General features: G+C 42.6%; 1 protein-coding gene across 3 annotated transcripts in view; it reads left to right on the forward strand.

Moving 5' to 3' along the window:
• The window catches only part of mllt10 (MLLT10 histone lysine methyltransferase DOT1L cofactor), a gene marked incomplete at its 3' end in the record, with an annotated part of 66,661 nt that overhangs the window by 18,761 nt on the left and 28,442 nt on the right, over positions 1-19,458 (forward strand). For 2 of the 3 annotated variants that reach the window (XM_029696480.1, XM_029696492.1), the window contains 6 exon segments: positions 1,621-1,700; positions 2,809-2,863; positions 10,642-10,751; positions 10,838-10,941; positions 11,914-12,007; positions 14,652-14,741. In XM_029696480.1, coding sequence (XP_029552340.1) covers positions 1,621-1,700; positions 2,809-2,863; positions 10,642-10,751; positions 10,838-10,941; positions 11,914-12,007; positions 14,652-14,741 — 533 coding nt within the window. 3 annotated transcript variants of the gene reach the window in all.

A 19,458-nucleotide genomic window follows, 5' to 3' on the forward strand; every position in this document is an offset into this window, starting at 1 on the left:
ACTGAGCTTGTCAGATGCTTTAAGCACATTGTTTGATTAAATAATTAAGACACACATTACTCGAGAATGAGCCCGATGGTTACACTGTATTAAAAAATAATAATAATACTGCGAGTGCCTGTGTGACTAGCACACGTTGTCTCGCTCTACTCCCTACTGCTGCAAAAATGCACCACTGCACAGCAAGTGTTTATTGCTCTGTCCGTGCTGAAGCTGCAACACCATTTCAGCCATTTAGTTTCTTACTTGTTTCTGACTGAACAGTTCTGTTACTAAGGCCCTAATTTGTTTAGGAAAAACATTCCCTATTCCCTCAACCCTTGCTCTCTTTATGTGAAACATGTAAGTATAGCATGCATCTGACCAATAGGGCCTGACTTATAGCCTATCATAATCACATCAATAAATTGGTTATAACAAACTCCGAACACAGTAACACGTGACAGCAAAATGGATGCGGGGGATGTGAAAAAGAAACTCGAACTGGGCAGATGTTTACTGGTTGCTCAGGAGGGAAAGGGGAAGTCAGATTTGTGGAAGACATTTGCCTTAGTTGTGGAAACTACTGGAGATCAAGAAAAAGGAAGTTATAGAAGCAAGCGTTGTGTGAGTATTATGTGTGCCAAACAGTTGCTGTTAGATTACAATATTATAACTTTTTCTGACCATTTGGAACAGTGTAAACAACACTAAATAAATAAGTGTACCAGAGAGTCTGATCTAACAACAACAAAAAATATATATAAAGCCTTTATTAAAGCAGACTAAAAATAGTTGCATGCATCCATTCGTTTGCGGGGTATTGCTTAGTGTAATTATTCAATGCTCTCTTTGTTATTTAATTTTAAAACTAAAATGCTTGGTTGCATTTCAAAGCATGAATGTCTCGTATTCAGTTTGATGTCATGAACAAATTAATCATTGATTGATACAGTAGCCTACATATTGAAATATAGGTAAGTTAGAGTATAAGACTTAACAGGATGCGCTCTTAGGCCTACAAGTAATACAAGGCTACTAATGATAACAACATTACTTATTATTATAACGATGATCATCATCATAATAAGAAGGAGATCAAGAAAAAGAAGGATATAGGAGCAAGAGCTGCGTGCATATTATGTGACAAACAGGTGCTTTTACTTTACAGTATCATTTTTCTGCCTGTTTGGAACAGTGTAAACAACACTAAATCAATTATGGGTGGTCACAAGCCATCAAACAAAGCGGAGCTGCTTGAATTTTTGCGCCAGGAGTGGCATAAATTCACCCAACATCAACGTGAAAGACTGGTGGAAAGCATGCAAAGACACATGAAATCTGTGATTGAAAATCAGGGTTATTCCACCAAATATTGATTTCTTAACGCTTCCTAAGTTAAAACATTAGTATTGTGTTTAAAAATTAATATGAACTTATTTTTTTTTGCATTATTCGAGGTCTGACAACACTGCATCTTTTTTGTTATTTTGACCAGTTGTCATTTTCTGCAAATAAATGCTCTAAATGACAATATTTGGTTAAAAAAAAATCGCATACCTTTTATTTTGCTCTGCTCATATTTTGCAGCCCTAGTGTGAGATAGGAGGTTATTGTGGTTAATAGCTGTTCTCTCTGCAGCGTGCTATGGCATCGTGCAGGTGCCTACTGGACCCTGGTTCTGCAGGAAGTGTGAATCTCAGGAGAGAGCAGCCAGAGTGGTGAGTCTGATCAATAGAATATCAACAATGCATTCTCAGCACTGTATTTTATGGTAGAGCTTCCACTATTATTAAGCTGGTACTTTATAGGAAATTATGTGGTATAAATAGTTACTCTCTGGCACTTACTTTAAAGAATTCAACACAATTGGCAACTACCTGGTAGAGCTGGGACAGTAAACCAAAAACGATTGTTACCGACCATACTGATCACTTATCGCAGGCATTTTGCATATGTTGTTCATTACAGTAAGTAGCCTATTCTAGAGATATGAGGTTTGAAATGAAATAAGTTAGCTCATATGGGTATTTGTTATTGGGACAATTGATGGCTGCAACTGTTAGTAGTAATATAAAGGATAAAAAAGAAAGAAATAGGTGCCCATTATGAACTTAGACTTATTATGAACTTAAACTTATGCTATTTGTTATCACATTAATTCAGGCAATTTATGGTTATATGGATGTTTGTCCATATCGCCCAGCCCTATACCTGGCAGTAAAGACTACCATGTGGTGCTTGTATTAACCAATCCAAAAAAAACAAGTAGAACATTGGTTAATATTACAGTGACAGAGTCGGTCATGTCCGTGGAAGCAACAGACATGCCTAAGAAACACCCCAGAGTATTTCTCATAGGAAAAAACGACACCTTTGTCTGTCCTTTCCTCATCCTGGCTGTAGAAATGGTTAAACAGTGGTGTCATTATGATATTGTGTGGATGAAAATTGGCAGGGATGTTGAGGGATGGCATGCATCCTGTGGGAGGGTTGGAGTAGCGGGTGTGAAATTGGCACGACTGGAGAGATAAAAACACACGCTCACGGACACAGACACACAGGAAAGGGAAGCAGTCTTGGGCAGCAGAATGTTTGTACTGTAGGAAAAGCTGAGGCTTGAGGCCAACTAGGCCCTCCCTTCCTATGCTATGGGGTGGAACCCACTTACACTTATTTGATATGTGTTGGATCACTGATTACCCAAAAGTGTGTGTTTAGAAAGAGATTAGGGTACATGCTTGCGAGTGTATCTATAGTATATATCTGCATGATAAAGAGTTTTGCTAATTGCCCATGTCTCCCTCCCTCCTGTGTCTCTCTCTGCAGAGGTGTGAGCTTTGCCCCCACAAAGACGGAGCCCTCAAGAGGACCGATAACGGAGGTAAGAATTACCTATATGTCTGGGATAGGTGTGTTGTGAGTAGGGATGTGACAAACGGAAAAATGTTCTTAACGTTTAAACGGCCATTTTTATTGGTATTACGTTCGAAAAAGTAATACAATTCCATGTCAATTCACAAAGCAGCTGCGGTGCTGCCAGCGATGGTTTGGGTCTCACTGTCCATTTCAGATGGTTAAAGGTGCCTCACAGGATTTTTATTTGTAATTTTTGCATTGTAATTTCAGAACATTTCAACATATGTGCAGTAATAGTGGAATGATAGTCTTTCACAGTATTGCTTACCTGCAAGTGTTGTGATTGGCTGTGATATTCGCCTATTGATTTCTCCCGCCGTACTGGCATCTGACTTTGTGGCTATGCTATCTAGTAGAAATTGGGTCAAGCGGGCAATGTAGAAATCGTTCTGTCATTTCCTGGTTGCTGCACTGTTTGCTCAATTTCAGTTTATATGAGAAGACATGCACTGAATATTGTAGGCTATCATTAACCATCTGTAAGGGACACACAGTGAGACCCAACCCATCGCTGGCAGCAACACAGATTTTTGAAGCTGGTGGACCAAAACTGAAAGTAAAAGGCGAGTGTGAGTCTCCGCCATGTTCGATTCTCTGCCATTAGCACAGTTGAAAATGCAATGGAACCCTTTTAACCTCTCTAGGGTATGTGGGACGAAATCGCCCCACCTACTCAACAGCCAGTGGAATCCCGTGGCGCGTTATTCAAATACCTTAGAAATGCTATTACTTCAATTTCTCAAACATATGACTATTTTACACCATTTTAAAGACAAGACTCTCGTTAATCTAACCATACTGTCCGATTTCAAAAAGGCTTTACAACGAAAGCAAAACATTAGATTATGTCAGCAGAGTACCCAGCCAGAAATAATCAGACACCCATTTTTCAAGCTAGCATATAATGTCACAAAAACCAAAACCACAGCTAAATGCAGCACTAACCTTTGATGATCTACATCAGATGACAATCCTAGGACATTATGTTATACAATACATGCATGTTTTGTTCAATCAAGTTCATATTTATATCAAAAAACAGCTTTTTACATTAGCATGTGACGTTCAGAACTAGCATACCCACCGCAAACTTCCGGTGAATTTACTAAATTACTCACGATAAACGTTCACAAAAAACATAACAATTATTTTAAGAATTATAGATACAGAATTCCTTTATGCAATCGCTGTGTCGATTTTAAAATAGCTTTTCGGCAAAAGCACATTTTGCAATATTCTGAGTAGATAGCCCAGCCATCACGGGCTAGCTTTTTAGACACCCACCAAGTTTGGCCCTCACCAAACTCCGATTTACTATTAGAACATTTTGATTATCTTTGCTGTTCTTCGTCAGAATGCACTCCCAGGACTTCTACTTCCACAACAAATGTTGTTTTGGTTCAAAATAATCCATAGTTATGTTCAAATATCCTCTGTTTTGTTCGTGCGTTCAAGACACTATCCGAAGGGTGACGTGTTTCGTCAACCGCTGTTTAAAATCAATTTTTATGCGATTTTTCTGGTAAAAAAAGCGATAATATTCCGACCGGGAAACCCTGTTTTAGTTCAAAGACGAAAAAATAATAACATGGTGTCATCTCGTGCACGCACCTCAGTCTCATTGTTCTCTGATCGACCATTATCCAAATGCGCTACTGTTTTTCAGCCAGGGCCTGCAAAGGCATCAGTCAGCGTTTTGCCGCCTTCTGAGAGCCTATGGGAGCCGTAGGAAGTGTCACGTTACAGCAGAGATCCTCAGTTTTCAATAAAGAGAGTGTAGAAGCCCAAGAAATGGTCAGAGAGGGCACTTCCTGTAAGGAATCTTCTCAGGTTTTTGCCTACCATATGAGTTCTGTTATACTCACAGACACCATTCAAACAGTTTTAGAAACTTTAGGGTGTTTTCTATTCAAAGCCAATAATTATATGCATATTCTAGTTTCTGGGCAGTAGTAATAACCAGATTAAACCGGGTACGTTTTTTATCTGGCCGTGCAAATACTGCCCCCTATCCTAGAGAGGTTAACTTGTATTTTGTATTCGGTATGTGGGAATTTAACCGCAAAATGTATTTTTATGTCCACTACGTTATCACACACATATGTTTATTCGCAACAAGTAAATTTGATGGAAACATCTCTGGTGGAAAAATGCGCATAATGTTTTTATGCAGATTTTAGAATATTTGCATGAAAATCTGTCGCAATTGGATGGAAACCTATCTAGGGATGTTCTTTTTTCCCTCAGTTGGGTTTAGTGCCTGGTCTTGTCCACTCTGTTCTAATGAGTCCTGCGTGGCTTGTGGACATTGTAGAGGGAACAGACATACGTGTTCCTGAGACTCTTATCTCTCAGTGATGGGGTCATAATAATATTTTGTAGCTTAAACCGTTCAAAAGATAGAGACACATTTGTGGGAAGAACACAGAAACTTCTGTTTATTACAACCATATCTAGTGGCTACGGGAGGTTACTGACGTAACCCTGGTTCTATGAACCAAGCCCCTAGTTTGAGAAACGCTCGTATGGAGCCTCCTTGATCTGAGTAATCCCATCAACTATTGACACACAGGCTGTTGGCCTCTAACAAGGTTCTGTGGTTAGCCAATGCTTATTTTGTCTCATTAATGGGATGTTGTGTGTGTTTATGAGGGGGCGAGCCAGGCTTGGGTAAATAGGGCTGAGAGGAGGCTCCTCTCAGGGTTCACCAAAAGGTCACAGCAAAGACTGAACATGGATGGAATGTACACTATAAATACAAAAGTATGTGGACACCCCTTCAAATTAGTTTATTCGGCTATTTCAGCCACACCTGTTGCTGACAGGTGTATAAAATTGAGCATAGCCATGCAATTTCCAATTTCCATAGACAAACAATAGGCACTAGAATGGCCTTACTGAAGAGCTCTGTTACTTTCAATGTAACACCATCATAGGATGCCACCTTTCCAACAAGTCAGTAAGGCAAATTTCTGCCCTGCTAAAGCTGCCCTTGTCAACTGTAAGTGCTGTTATTGTGAAGTGGAAATGTCTAGGAGCAACAACGGCTCAGTCTCGAAGTGGTAGGCCACACAAGCTCACAGAAGGGAAAGAGGGATACCTAGTCAGTTGTACAACTGAATGCCTTCAACTGAAATGTGTATTCCGCATTTAACCCAACCCCTCTGAATCAGAGAGGTGCGGGGGCTGCCTTAATAGACATCCACGTCTTCGGCGCCCAGGGAGAACGGGACCACCGCGTGGCAGAACCACATAGCATGTAAAAATCGTCTGTCCTCTGTTGCAACACTCACTACAGAGTTCAAAACTACCTTTGGAAGCAACGTCAGTACAAGAACTGTTTGTCGGGAGCTTCATGAAATGTACACCATCTGGAAGTCCGATGGATGAATCTGGGTTCGGCGGATGGGTGCCAGGAGAATGCTACCTGCTTCAATGCGTAGTGCCAACTAAAGTTTGGTGTAGGAGGAATAATGGTCTGGGGCTGTTTTTCATGGTTCGGGCTAGGCCCCTTAGTTCCAGTGAAGGGAAATCTTAATGCTACAGCATGCAATGACATTCTACACAATTCTGTGCTTCTAACTTTGTGGCAACAGTTTGGGGGAAGGCCCTTTCCTGTTTCAGCATGACAATGCCCCATGTGCACAAAGCGAGGTCATACAGAAATGGTTTGTCAAGATCGGTGTGGAGGAACTTGACTGGCCTGAGCTCAACCCCATCGAACACCTTTGGGATGAATTGGAACGCTGACTGCGAGCCAGGCCTAACCGCCCAACATCAGTGCCCGACCTCACTATTGCTGTTGTGGCTGAAAGGAACCAAGTGTCCACAGCAATGTTCCAACATCTAGTGGAAAGCCTTGCCAGAGAAGTGGAGGTTGTTATAGCAGCAAAGGGGAGACCAACGCCATATTAATGCCCATGATTTTGGAATGAGATGTTCGACGAGCAGGTGTCCACATTATTCCATGCAAAACACATTTAGCTCTATCATCTATACAGCAAGTAACTGCTTTACATGGTCAGTAAACATCAATAATCATGTCATTTCAGATACGTGAATGTACCTGTGAATTTGGCATGTAGCTAGCTAGGCAAACACTATCAATTAGCTTGCTAAGAAAGACCTTGACATTAGCAAGTCCTGGTAAAGTTGTCAGTCATACTACTGTCTTAACCACTATAGATCAAATCAAATTGTATTTGTCACATGCGCCGAATACAACAGGTGTAGATTTGACCATGAAATGCTTACTTACAAGCCCTTAACCAACAATGCAGTTTTAAGACAATAGAGTTAAGAAAATATTTACTAAATAAAAAATGTAATATGGAAAATGGATTCCCAAGTGTGGCAGTGGTCTAAGGCACTGCATCTCAGTGTTAGAGGCGTCACTACAGACCCTGGTTCGATTCCGGGCTGTATCACAACCGGACGTGATTGGGAGTCCCATAGGGCGGTGCACAATTGGCCCAGGGTCGTCCGGATTTGGCCGGTATAGGCAGTCATTGTAAATAAGAATTTGTTCATAACTGACTAGGCTAGTTAAATAAAGGTAAAACAAATATATAAAAGTAACACAAAATAACAATCATGAGGCGATATACAGAGGGTACCTATACCAAGTCAAGCATTATTTGGATATTGTTATCTAGTTGTTCCCCTGAAAGTTAGCTTGTTAACTAGCCATATTTAACTTGATCTGTTATTGCCTAGCTAGCCAGCCAATTTGATGTGGTCCATCAACCAGTGTAGCCTATATCATGTCTGTCAGCAGTAATTAAACAATGTTGAAAAGGGGATCGTGTTAGCTGACTTCGCTAGGTAGGCCTACATTGGTTGGAAAAAAAATAAATACCAGGTCTGCTCACTATATGTTTAGCCAACTGTACAATGTTTCTACCTGTAGTTTGCAAAGTAACAAGTAGCTTGTGTGCATCCATGCTTTTTTATTTCACCTTTATTTAACTAGGCAAGTCAGTTAAGAACAAATTCTTATTTCCAATAACGGCCTAGGTTTCCAATAACGGCCTAGGCAGAACGACAGATATGTATGTACCTTGTCAACTCAGGGATTTGATCTTGCAACCTTTCAGTTACTAGTCCAACGCTCTAACCACTAGGCTACGCTGCCGCCCCACTGGTCATCCCCAAAGCCAACACCTGCTTTGGCCACCTTTCCTTCCAGTTCTCTGCTGCCAATGACTGGAACGAATTGCAAAAATCAATGAAGTTGGAGACTTATATCTCCCTCACTAACTTCAAGCATCGGCTGTCAGAGCAGCTTACCGATCACAGCTTACCGATCATCTGTAAATAGCCCATCCATCCAACCACCTACCTACCTACCTACCTCATCCCCATATTTGCTTATTTATGTTTTTTCTGCTCTTTTGTACACCAGTATTTCTACTTGCACATCTTCATCTGCACATCTATCACTCCAGTGTCGATTGCTAAATTATAATTACTTTGCCACTATGGCCTATTTATTGCCTTACCTCCTTACTTCATTTGCACACACTGTATACAGATTTTCTATTGTGTTATTGACTGTACATTTGTTTATCCCATGTGTAACTCTGTGTTGTTGATTTTGTCGCACTGCTTTGCTTTATCTTGGCCAGGTCGCAGTTGTAAATGAGAACTTGTTCTCAACTGGCCTACCTGGTTAAATAAAGGTAAAATAGAAAAATAAAACCTGCTGGAGCGTGTGCTACGGGTGTGTGTTGTTATCGTGACCAGTGAGCTGAGATAAGGCGGAGCTTTACCTAGCCGGTGGGTTTGGCGACGAATATGTAGCGAGGACCAGCCAACGAGAGCATACAGGTCGCAATAGTATATGGGGATTTTGTGACAAAACGGATGGCACTGTGATAGACTGCATCCAATTTGCTGAGTAGAGTGTTGGAAGCTATTTTGTAAATGACATCGCTGAAGTCAAGGATCGGCAGGATAGTCAGTTTTACGAGGGTATGTTTGGCAGCATGAGTGAAGGCGGCTTTGTTGTGAAATAGGAAGCCAATTCTAGATTTCATTTTGGATTGGAGATGCTTAATGAGTCTGGAAGGAGAGTTTACAGTCTAGCCAGACACCTAGGTATTTATAGTTGTCCACATATTCTAAGTCAGAACCGTCCAGATTAGTGATGCTAGGCGGGTGGGTGCGGGTAGCGATCGGTTGAAGAGCATGCATTTAGTTTTACTAGCATTTAAGAGCAGTTGGAGGCCACGGAAGGAGTGTTGTATGGCATTGAAGCTCGTTTGGAGGTTTGTTAACACAGTGTCAAAAGAAGGGCCAGATGTATACAGAATGGTGTCGTCTGCGTAGAGCTGGATCAAAGAATCACCCGCAGCAAGAGCAACATCATTGATATATACAGAGAAAAGAGTCGGCCCGAGAATTTAACCCTGTGGTACCCCCATAGAGACTGCCAGAGGTCCGGACAACAGGCCCCCCGATTTGACGCACTTAACTCTGTCTGAGAAGTAGCTAGTGAACCAGGTGAGGCAGCCATTCAAGAAACTAAGGCTGTTGTGTCTGCCGATAAGAATACGGTGATTGACAGAGTCGAAAGCCTTGGCCAGGTCGATGAAGACGGCTGCACAGTACTGTTTTTTATTGATGGTGGTTATGATATCATTTAGGCCCTTGAGCGTGACTGAGGTGCACCCGTGACCAGCTCGGAAACCAGATTGTTTCGCGGAGAAGGTACGGTGGGATTCGAGATGGTCGGTGATCTGTTTGTTCACTTAGCTTTCGAAGACTTTAGAAAGGCAGGGCAGGATAGATATAGGTCTGTAACAGTTTGGGTCTAGAGTGATTCCCCCTTTGAAGAGGGGGATGACGGCGGCTGCTTTCCAATCTTTAGGAATCTCAGACGATACGAAAGAGAGGTTGAACAGGCTAGTAATAGGGGTTGCAACAATGGCGGCGGATAATTTTAGGAAAATAGGGTCCAGATTGTCTAGCCCAGCTGATTTGTATGGATCCAGATTCTGCAGCTCTTTCAGGACTTCAGCTGTCTGGATTTGGGTGAAGGAGAAGCAAGGGGGCTTGTGCCAGTTACTGCGGGGATGCAGAGCTGTTGGCCAGGGTTGGGGTAGCCAGGTGGAAAGCGTGGCCAGCCGTAGAGAAATGCTTATTGAAATTCTCGCTTATCGTGGATTTATCGGTGGTGAGTGTTTCCTAGCCTCAGTGCAGTGGGCAGCTGAGAAGAGGTGGTCTTTTTCTCCATGGACTTTACAGTGTCCCAAAACTTTTTGGAATTAGTGCTGCAGGATGCAAATTTCTGTTTGTGTGTATTGAGACTGTATGGTTTTATGGCCCTGTTTTATAGTCCTCTGCCAGATTCTTGGAGGGACTTCAAAACAACATCCCTTTTACACCCTCTTCCTCCTCCCCCTCTTCTCCTCCCCCTCTCATCCCCCGTGTGTCCCCCCCGGCTAGGTCAAAGGCAGGGCAGGGGTTCAACTGTAAGTTGAATCTTATTGTTGTTCCTGGAAAAGAGAGAGAACAGAGGGAGGGAGATACTATTCACCACCATCTGACTTGTCATTCAACTGGCCCACTGCCCATTCCTGCTCTAGTTCATCAGCTTCCTTTCCCTTTCCCACTAACACGATTGAAATGGAAAGGGATTTTGTTTGTTTCTACCCTCCTTGTGCAGGTTGGGTCCAAGTGGTGTGTGTTTGAATAGGTAATAGTGTGTGTGCTGATGTTTGTTCTCTGTGTGTTTTATAGGTTGGGCCCATGTGGTGTGTGCCCTCTACATCCCAGAAGTGGAGTTTGCTAATGTCTCCACCATGGAACCCATCGTTCTGCAGTCTGTACCCCACGATCGCTACAACAAGGTACACACACTTCACTCTGTCTGTTTTTGTCCCTACATTTCTGTGTGTGACTGTTTTTTCCTCTGTGTGTGTGTGTGTGTGTGTAGAAGTGTTATATCTGTGAGGACCAGGGCAGAGAGAGTAAAGCTGCCACCGGAGCCTGCATGACCTGTAACAAACATGGCTGTCGACAAGCCTTCCATGTCACATGGTGAGCCAGAGCCACATTCAAATACCTACATCTTTATTAACGCATGTTTACATTGTTAGCTTCATTCAAATACCTACAATTTGTATGTAATATACACTGACTGTACAAAACATTACAAACACCTTCCTGATATTGAGTCCCCCCTTGCCCTTAGAACAGCCTCAATTCGTTGAGGCGTGGACTCTACAAGGTGTCGAAAGCGTTCTACAGGAATGCTGGCCCATGTTGACTCCAATGCTTCCTGTAAGTTGGCTGGATGTCCTTTGGGTGGTGGATCATTCTTGATGCACACAGGAAACTGTTAAGCGTGTAAAACCCAGCAGCATTGCAGTTCTTGATACACTCGAACCGGTGCGCCTGGAACCTACTACCATACCCCTGTTCCAAGGCACAATCTTTTGTCTTGCCCATTCACCTTCTGAATGGCACATATACTCAATCCATGTCTGAATTGTCTCAAGGCTTATAAATCCTTATTTCACCTGTCTCCACCCCTTCATCTAGTGGACAAGTTCCATCAATGAGGGATAATAGCTTTCACCTGGATTCACCTGCTCAGTCTGCCATAGAAAGAGCAGGACCTCCTAATTATTATTCTTTAACCTTTATTTATCCAGATTAGTCTTATTGAGATAAAATCTATTTTTCAAGAGAGACTTGGTCCAACCAAGACAGCAGCGGAGGGGACAATGTTTTGAGACAAATATCAGACATACTGTAACAACTTACAGACATAGACTCACCATAAAAGAAAACGTTTTGACGTAGACACACCGACATTTCAATTGCAGAAACATACAGATGTCATGGATAAATCAATCATATTTACCACTGCATCAAGTCCTAGTCACAATCACATTCCTCCTAATGTTTTGTACACTCAGTGTATATCATCTTTTGTCTCTTATGTCTTCTCCTTTCACTTTTCTCTCTATCCCCTTCTCTCTCTTGATACATATTCTCTCTCTTCAGTGCCCAGTTTGCTGGGTTGTTGTGTGAGGAGCAGGGGTCGGACGCAGACAACGTCAAGTACTGTGGCTACTGCAAGTACCACTACAGCAAACTGGTAAGATCTCTCTCTCTCTCTCTGTCTCTCTCTCTGTCTCTCTCTCTGTCTCTCTCTCTGTCTCTCTCTCTGTCTCTGTATTCTGTCTCTGTATTCTGTCTCTGTATTCTGTCTCTGTATTCTGTCTCTGTATTCTGTCTCACTTTTCTAACGTTCTTACTGTGCTGGGGGAAGAAGAGGGTTCTTACCTCAAAAACCTGGAATCTAGTTTTGCTTCCCAACCCTCTGTCTGTCAGAACAAAAACTGTAAGCTTTTTGAAGGCCTGCACTTCCCCTACACACACTGGCACTCCATGCCATGGACACACACACACACTGGCACTCCACGCCATGGACACACACACACACTGGCACTCCACGCCATGGACACACACACTGGCACTCCACGCCATGGACACACACACACTGGGGAATACCTTTCCTTTCTTAAATGACTTGACATTCTTCTCCTCTGCCAATTACAACTGCTGAAATTGGAGCCATCCATTCGTCTCAACCTCCTCTAGCCCCTTTCTGTCTCCCTCCAACCATCAACCCATTCCCTCTCTCCTTTTTCACCCCTCTCCTCTCTTTCCCCCTTTCCAGCACTTCTCCCCCCCACCCCTCTCTCCCCCACCCCTCTCTCCCCTCCAGCCCACTGTCTCCCTCTCCCATCAACCCCCATCTAATCAGCATTGCCTCCCAGGCCTTTTGTCCCCTCCACCCCCTGCTCTCTGTGTGCTAAACCCATGCTGGCTTAGAATTTGGGGGCTAGGAGAGGGTGAGGGGTACTGGGGTTAGGGTTACAAGTGGGCAAAGAGATGCTTTCCAATTCACATAAGTACACACCATTCCACACAGACACCGTATAAATGCTTTCACTTACATATACTTTCTCCCTCTCTCTTTACCTCTTTCACTCACTCAGAGCTCTTTGGAGCGAGAGCCCCTGCTGTGTTGCAGATTTTGTGCTCCACCCCTACCATCCGTCAGGGGGGAAATACACACACACTTTCCCCCCCCGGGTTATTAAACAACTAATTGACCGACGTCGGTTCAATTACTTGATTTCCATTCCGTTTTTTGGGGCGGGTGAATTCAACGCACAATTATGTATTGAGAAATCAAATTCACATGAGAAATTAAATCAAGAACTATGTGGGATGCTGGGCTGAAGGGAGTTGTATTTTTCATTAGGCAAATATTCTACCTAGTTCAGAGGAGAAACATGGTAATTAACTACAATGACCATAATCCATTGCGCCTGTTCTTTCCCGGCTTGGACAGAGACGCATAGCCTACACACAGACTGCATGGGAGAGGAATAAACACAACGACAAGAGGGATAGAGGTAGTTCTGCTTGAATGATAGTTGTAGTAGTTGGTAATCAGCAGTCTTGAAAGTATGCTTTATGTACTTTGAAGAACTGGTAAAATTATTTTGTCAGACAGCTCTTCAGCTTACTTAGGCAGCTACTAGTTATAGCCAGCTAGCTACTTGCCTAGCTAAATTGGTCATAGACCATACCAGAAGGGGACACAGAGATAACGTTAGATGGTTGGTTGTCTGGCTGCTACTGCCTGAGCAGAGATGAGATGATGCATTTAAGGAATGAAAAATAATAGTCATCAAATAAAAGCTAAGTAATATACACAACTGAAATATTTATTATTTCATTGTAATTTCCTCTTTTTCTATTGATGTCTACCCAATGTGGACCAGACGGAGACAATGGAATGTTTTCAATGTTTTGTCAATTGAATGTTGACCATTTTTTGCTTTGGAATTTCCATTGAAAAGCTCAAATCATTTTAATGTCATTATTTCATAATGCATTTAATGTAAAAAAAAAAACAAAAAAAAAACAACTACACTAAATCGAAAACCTCAATTTATTTTTTAATAACTGAACCGGAACCCGAACCATCCTCAAAAAGCAATAATTGCTCAGCACACACACGCACTAAAATAAATGCTTGTAGTTCTATTGAACCTGTGGAATGGCTTTGTATGGTCTGATGTAATTAGGCTTCATGAGCTCGCTGCAACTCCCGTAAGGACTCGGGAGAGGCGAAGGTCGAGAGCCATGCGTCCTCCGAAACACGACCCCGCCAAGCCGCACTGCTTCTTGACACACTGCCCGCTTAACCCGGAAGCCAGCTCACCAATGTGTCGGAGGAAACACTGACAGCTGACAACCGACGTTAGCGTGCATGCGCCCGGCCCCCACAAGGAGTCGCTAGAGAGCGATGGGTACATGGACATCCCAGCCGGCCAAACCCTCCCCCAACCCAGAAAACACAGGGCCAATTGTGCGCCGCCTCATGGGTCTCCCGGTAGCGGCCGGCTGCGACACAGCCCGGGATCGGATCCGTATCTGTAGTGACTCCTCCAGCACTGCGATGCCGTGCCTTAGACAGCTGCGCCACTCGGGAGGCTCAATTCATGTTTTCTTACAGTAGACAAGAATGGGTCTAGCTCAACGTTTGTTTTCATTGAATAGATTGGTGGTAAATCTAGTTTATTAATTTGGTCTTTATTTAACTTAGGTCTTCTGTCCGTCTACTTTTTAGTATTTATTTATTTTTTTATTTTTTTTAGCTTTCATGTATTTATATAGCTTGGGTCTACTCTAGTAACGTGAAGTTCCTCTCTACCTTTTAGCGAAGGAGCAGGGCCCGAGGTAGTAGGGCTCAGAGCCTTAGTGACTCTTCCTCTCAGTGTTCGGATAAACTCCTTGACCACCAAGACAAGGTAAGGTGGCCCCAACATCTAGTATCTTTATTTCTACGTGACTGTGAAGGACACAGCAAACACACACACACACACACACACACACACACACACACACACACACACACACACACACACACACACACACACACACACACACACACACACACACACACAGTAGACAGAGGGAACTACACACAGCACAGAGACACAGCTAAGGATAGAAATGCTCTAGCTAATTTAGTTGGCTTGAGTGAGTTTATGTCTTAAGTCAGGGATGTCAAACATATTTAGGGGTTCACAGCGAAGCTAAAATACATTCTCATGAACACTAGGACCAAATGACACCAGTATGTAGGCCCATGGTACATGTCTTAACTTAGTTTGAGAAAAGCTAAGTGATTGGTCAAAAGATGGCAAAAAAATAGAAAAGGTATGTGTCCATTTAAACTTTCCATAGTGGCCTATCAACTTGAAACTTGTCATAGCTATCATGGACGTCCCTAAAATGAACCACACGGAATTTAGTATTGATATCAAAAAAAAAAAAAACTATTAACAACTCACTGTTTGAATATGTAACGCTATTGCTCAAAATTATCTGCAATCATCTTCTCATGAACCATACCTCACTCTACATCAGTCTAATGGTTTTGATTTAAAAAAAAATGGTGCATTCAAATATACCTAACAGATGCACGTTAGGACATATGCTAGCTAAAAATACTTGAAAGATATTCTTCTCATGAACCATTTTGGCGCAGCTGGTAGCCTAGTGGTTAAATTAAAAAATAAATACGTCAGGTTGACTCCAGATTTGGTATATAGAAAAACTATCATGTAGTGACCAAAAAAGTGTTAAACAAATCAAAATATATTTTATATTTGAGATTCTTCAAAGTAGCCACACCTTTGCCTTGATGACTGCTTTGTACACTCTTGGCCTTCTGTCAACCAGCTTCATGAGCTAGTCACCTGGATTGCATTTCAATTAACAGGTATTCCTTGTTAAAGTTAATTTGTGGAATTTCTTTCCTTAATGCATTTGAGCCAGTCAGTTGTGTTGTGACAAGGTAGGGGTGGTATACAGAAGATGGCGCTATTTGGTAAAATACCAAATCCATATTATGGCAAGAACACCTCAAATAAGCAAAGAGAAGCGACAGTCCATCATTACTTTAAGACATGAAGGTCAGTGAATCCAGAAAATGTCAAGAACTTTGAAAGTTTCTTCAAGTGCAGTCGCAAAAACCATGAAGCGCTATGATGAAACTGGCTCTCATGAGGACAGCCACAGGAACGGAAGACCCATAGTTACCTCTACTGCAGAGGATAAGTTCATTAGTTACCAGCCTCAGAAATTGCAGCTCAAATAAATGCTTCTCAGAGTTCAAGTAACAGACACTTCTCAACATCAACTGTTCAGAGGAGACTGCGTGAATCAGACCTTCATGGTCGAATTACTGCAAAGAAACCACTACTAAAGGACACCAATTTTGAAGAGACTTGCTTGGGCCAAGAAACACGAGCAATGGACATTAGACCGGTGGAAATCTGTCCTTTGGTCTGAGGAGTCCATATTTGAGATTTCTGGTTCCAACCTACGTGTCTTTGTGTTGTTCCCACCGTGAAGCAGGGAGGAGGAGGTGTGATTATGTGGGGGTGCTTTTCTGGTGACAGTCTGATTTTATTTAGACTTCAATGCACACTTACCCCACATGGCTACCACAGCATTCTGCAGCGATATGCCATCCCATTTGGTTTTGGCTTTGTGGGACTATCATTTGTTTTTCAACAGGACAATGACCCAAAACACACCCCAGGCTGTGGAAGGGCTATTTGACCAAGGAGAGTGATGGAGTGCTGCATCAGATGACCTGGCCTCCACAATCACCTGACCTCAACCCAATTAAGGTGGTTTGGGATGAGTTGGACCGCAGAGTGAAGGAGAAGCAGCCAACAAGTGCTCAGCACATGTGGGAACTCCTTCAAGACTGTTGGAAAAGCATTCCAGGTGAAGCTGGTTGAGAGAATGCCAAGACTGTGCAAAGTTGTCATCAAGTCAGAGTGGCTATTTGAAGAATCTAAGATATAAAATATATTTTAATTTGTTTAACACTTTTTTGGTTACTACATGATTCCATATGTGTTATTTCATAGTTGTGATGTCTTCACTATTATTCTACAATGTATAAAATAGTAAAAATAAAGAAAAACCCTTGAATGAGTAGGTGTGTTCTTTCTTTTGATGTGTGTGTGTGTACACACTACCGGTGAAAAGTTTTAGATGTTCAGTGTATTTATTTTTCCCCCAGGGAAAAAAGATCTCGATCAACATTGAAATGCCAAAATCCAATTTGAAACTGTGTAGAAATTATAATGGACCTACATTTATAGTCTCCTCTATCCAACTTGCTAACAGTCATCGAAGCAAAATCTAGACAGTAAGGGAGCATCAAACATTACAAAGTGATGGATAGAGCACGTTTTGTTTTCATATTAACAGTGAAGAAATATATATAATGTACATGCGGCCCTCTGGGGAAAAAATGTGTTTGACACCCTTGTCCTAGGTCCTTAGAATGATCATGTGAGACACCAGGGATCTCGGTCTCAAACCAACACTTTATAAACCAGTCAGAGTTAATCAGTCACGGTCCTGTTAGTGACATACACTCAGCCAACTACGCCACGACTGTGTCAGAGTGCGTATGGTTTTCTGTCCAGCATCATCGATTCTCTATTCTGGCAATGGGCCTGTTCTAATACCTTACACATGCATCCTTCCTTCCTTAGTTACCACTGATCTGACATGACATTGTAGGTGTAATCACCTATCCAACCATATTAGATCAGTGATTACATATAGGAAGGAAAAAAGGAAAGTGCATGGTTAAAGGTAGACCCAGGCATATGACATCTTTGTTTACGGTATGGGGAGTTCCTGCTTCCAAAAATCAACAATAAACATTTAAACTGCAGAGAATGACTCTGTTGGGTATCACCTCAAGTGAGGGAGGGCCCGGAATGAGTAGAGCCAATAAATATGAGTCTCGGTCGATAAGAATTTAGTTGTTAATGGCTGTAAGCAGGATGTTGCTCCACTATCTTTGATGTCATGTTTCTGAGCTCACCTTTTTAAGGTGTATGAACAGGACCATGGTCTCTGGCCATGTATCCTCTTCTTTTATGACATTAGGGGAAGTCACCCACTCCATCAGTCTTTCCCTCACCCGATTGACTCACTCCTTGTCGCTTCACCTGATTGTGTTTTTCTGATTGGATAATGTGGCTGTAGTCCATTGCCTGCTTTTTTTGTATTTCAGTTGTAGGTCGTTTTTTTATTGTGTTCTTTTTTGGACTGCAAAAGCCAATTTGATTTTCTGAACTTTATATTTTCAAGATCTTGAGTTTTTAGCTAACATTGTCACGATACCATGTAGTATGTGAGTGCCTTGAGCATTCTCCTGTATTACATGGCCAGTCAACTGGAATAGGACTCATGCGTTAACCTGTAACTCCGTTTTTTTGGGGTGATACTTTTAATGAAGCATTGATGATGGTGTGTGTGTGCGTGTGGAAAAAAGCAGAGTTAACACATTTGTCTAGTTCCCTTCCTTGCCCTGGCTTTTGTCACACAGCCTGATTTGCATTAGCAAGAGGACCCATCCCCCTCCCTCCTACCCCCTACACATTCCAGGGTCAGGGGTCAGAAGGCTCAGATCTGTGTGTCTGTGTGTGCGCGCACCTACCTATTTCCAAACCCTGCAGCCAAATAACAAGGGGCTAAAAGCCTCTCCTTCCACAGGCCGCTCATACAGTCTGCAAGAAACACACACACACCGGCTGGTCAGAGGGCCTGCAGGAAACTGCCCAAGGGAATTCCTGCCAGGATGGGGTGGATTATTTACCCTGTTTTCCTCTTCCCTCCCTCCCTTTTTTCCTCAGTGTCTCCAGCTCTGATAAGGAGGGAGTCTCCAAGTGTGCAAAGTGGATGTGTGGATGTGTGTGTGTGTGTGTGTGTGTGTGTGTGTGTGTGTGTGTGTGTGTGTGTGTGTGTGTGTGTGTGTGTGTTTGGACATTTGACCCTCTCAGCCTAACTCTGTCCATCAACACCTACCGCTGGAATGTTAATGAGAAACAACAAGGGAATCCCCAGGAACCTACCCTGTTAAAAACACACACACATGTATAGTTAGCTACAATGACCTACCAGCCTTGACACACCCTGGGAGCTACAGGGAAGAAAAAGACAGGAGGACAACAGAGGGATTGAGGTAGAGAGAGGCTTGGTGGAGAGAAAAGGGGGAAAGATAGAGGGATGCTGGGGCCAGGGTCGATGGTTGTCATGGTGCTGTCTGTCGGTAGCATGTTAAGTCTCATGTTGTCTCACAGGATCACTGCATATTTTCACACCTGCCAGTGGTGTGGCTCTGTGGGGTGAGAGGAGTGAGGGTGTGTGTAGCTAAGGGTGTAAATTGAGTTCTAAGGTGTTTAGACCATGGCTCTGGTTGGGTAGAATCTCTCACCAAGAAGACAGAAAACCAAATGTCTGTAGATTTTAATCTCTTTTTTCTGTCTTAAGCACTTTAATTTTTTTCTTATATTCGTTGCAGTATAACTATCCTTTCACCTCAGACTGGGGCTGTGAATTGAAGATCAGTTTTCTCTTTCTCTTCTCTTTCGCTCTCATTTTCTCTTTCAGAAGCAGTGCCAAAGGTTTGGGACCAGAGCAACC

The sequence above is a fragment of the Salmo trutta genome, chromosome 2 (assembly GCF_901001165.1).
Source record: "Salmo trutta chromosome 2, fSalTru1.1, whole genome shotgun sequence".
Taxonomy (NCBI): domain Eukaryota; kingdom Metazoa; phylum Chordata; class Actinopteri; order Salmoniformes; family Salmonidae; genus Salmo; species Salmo trutta.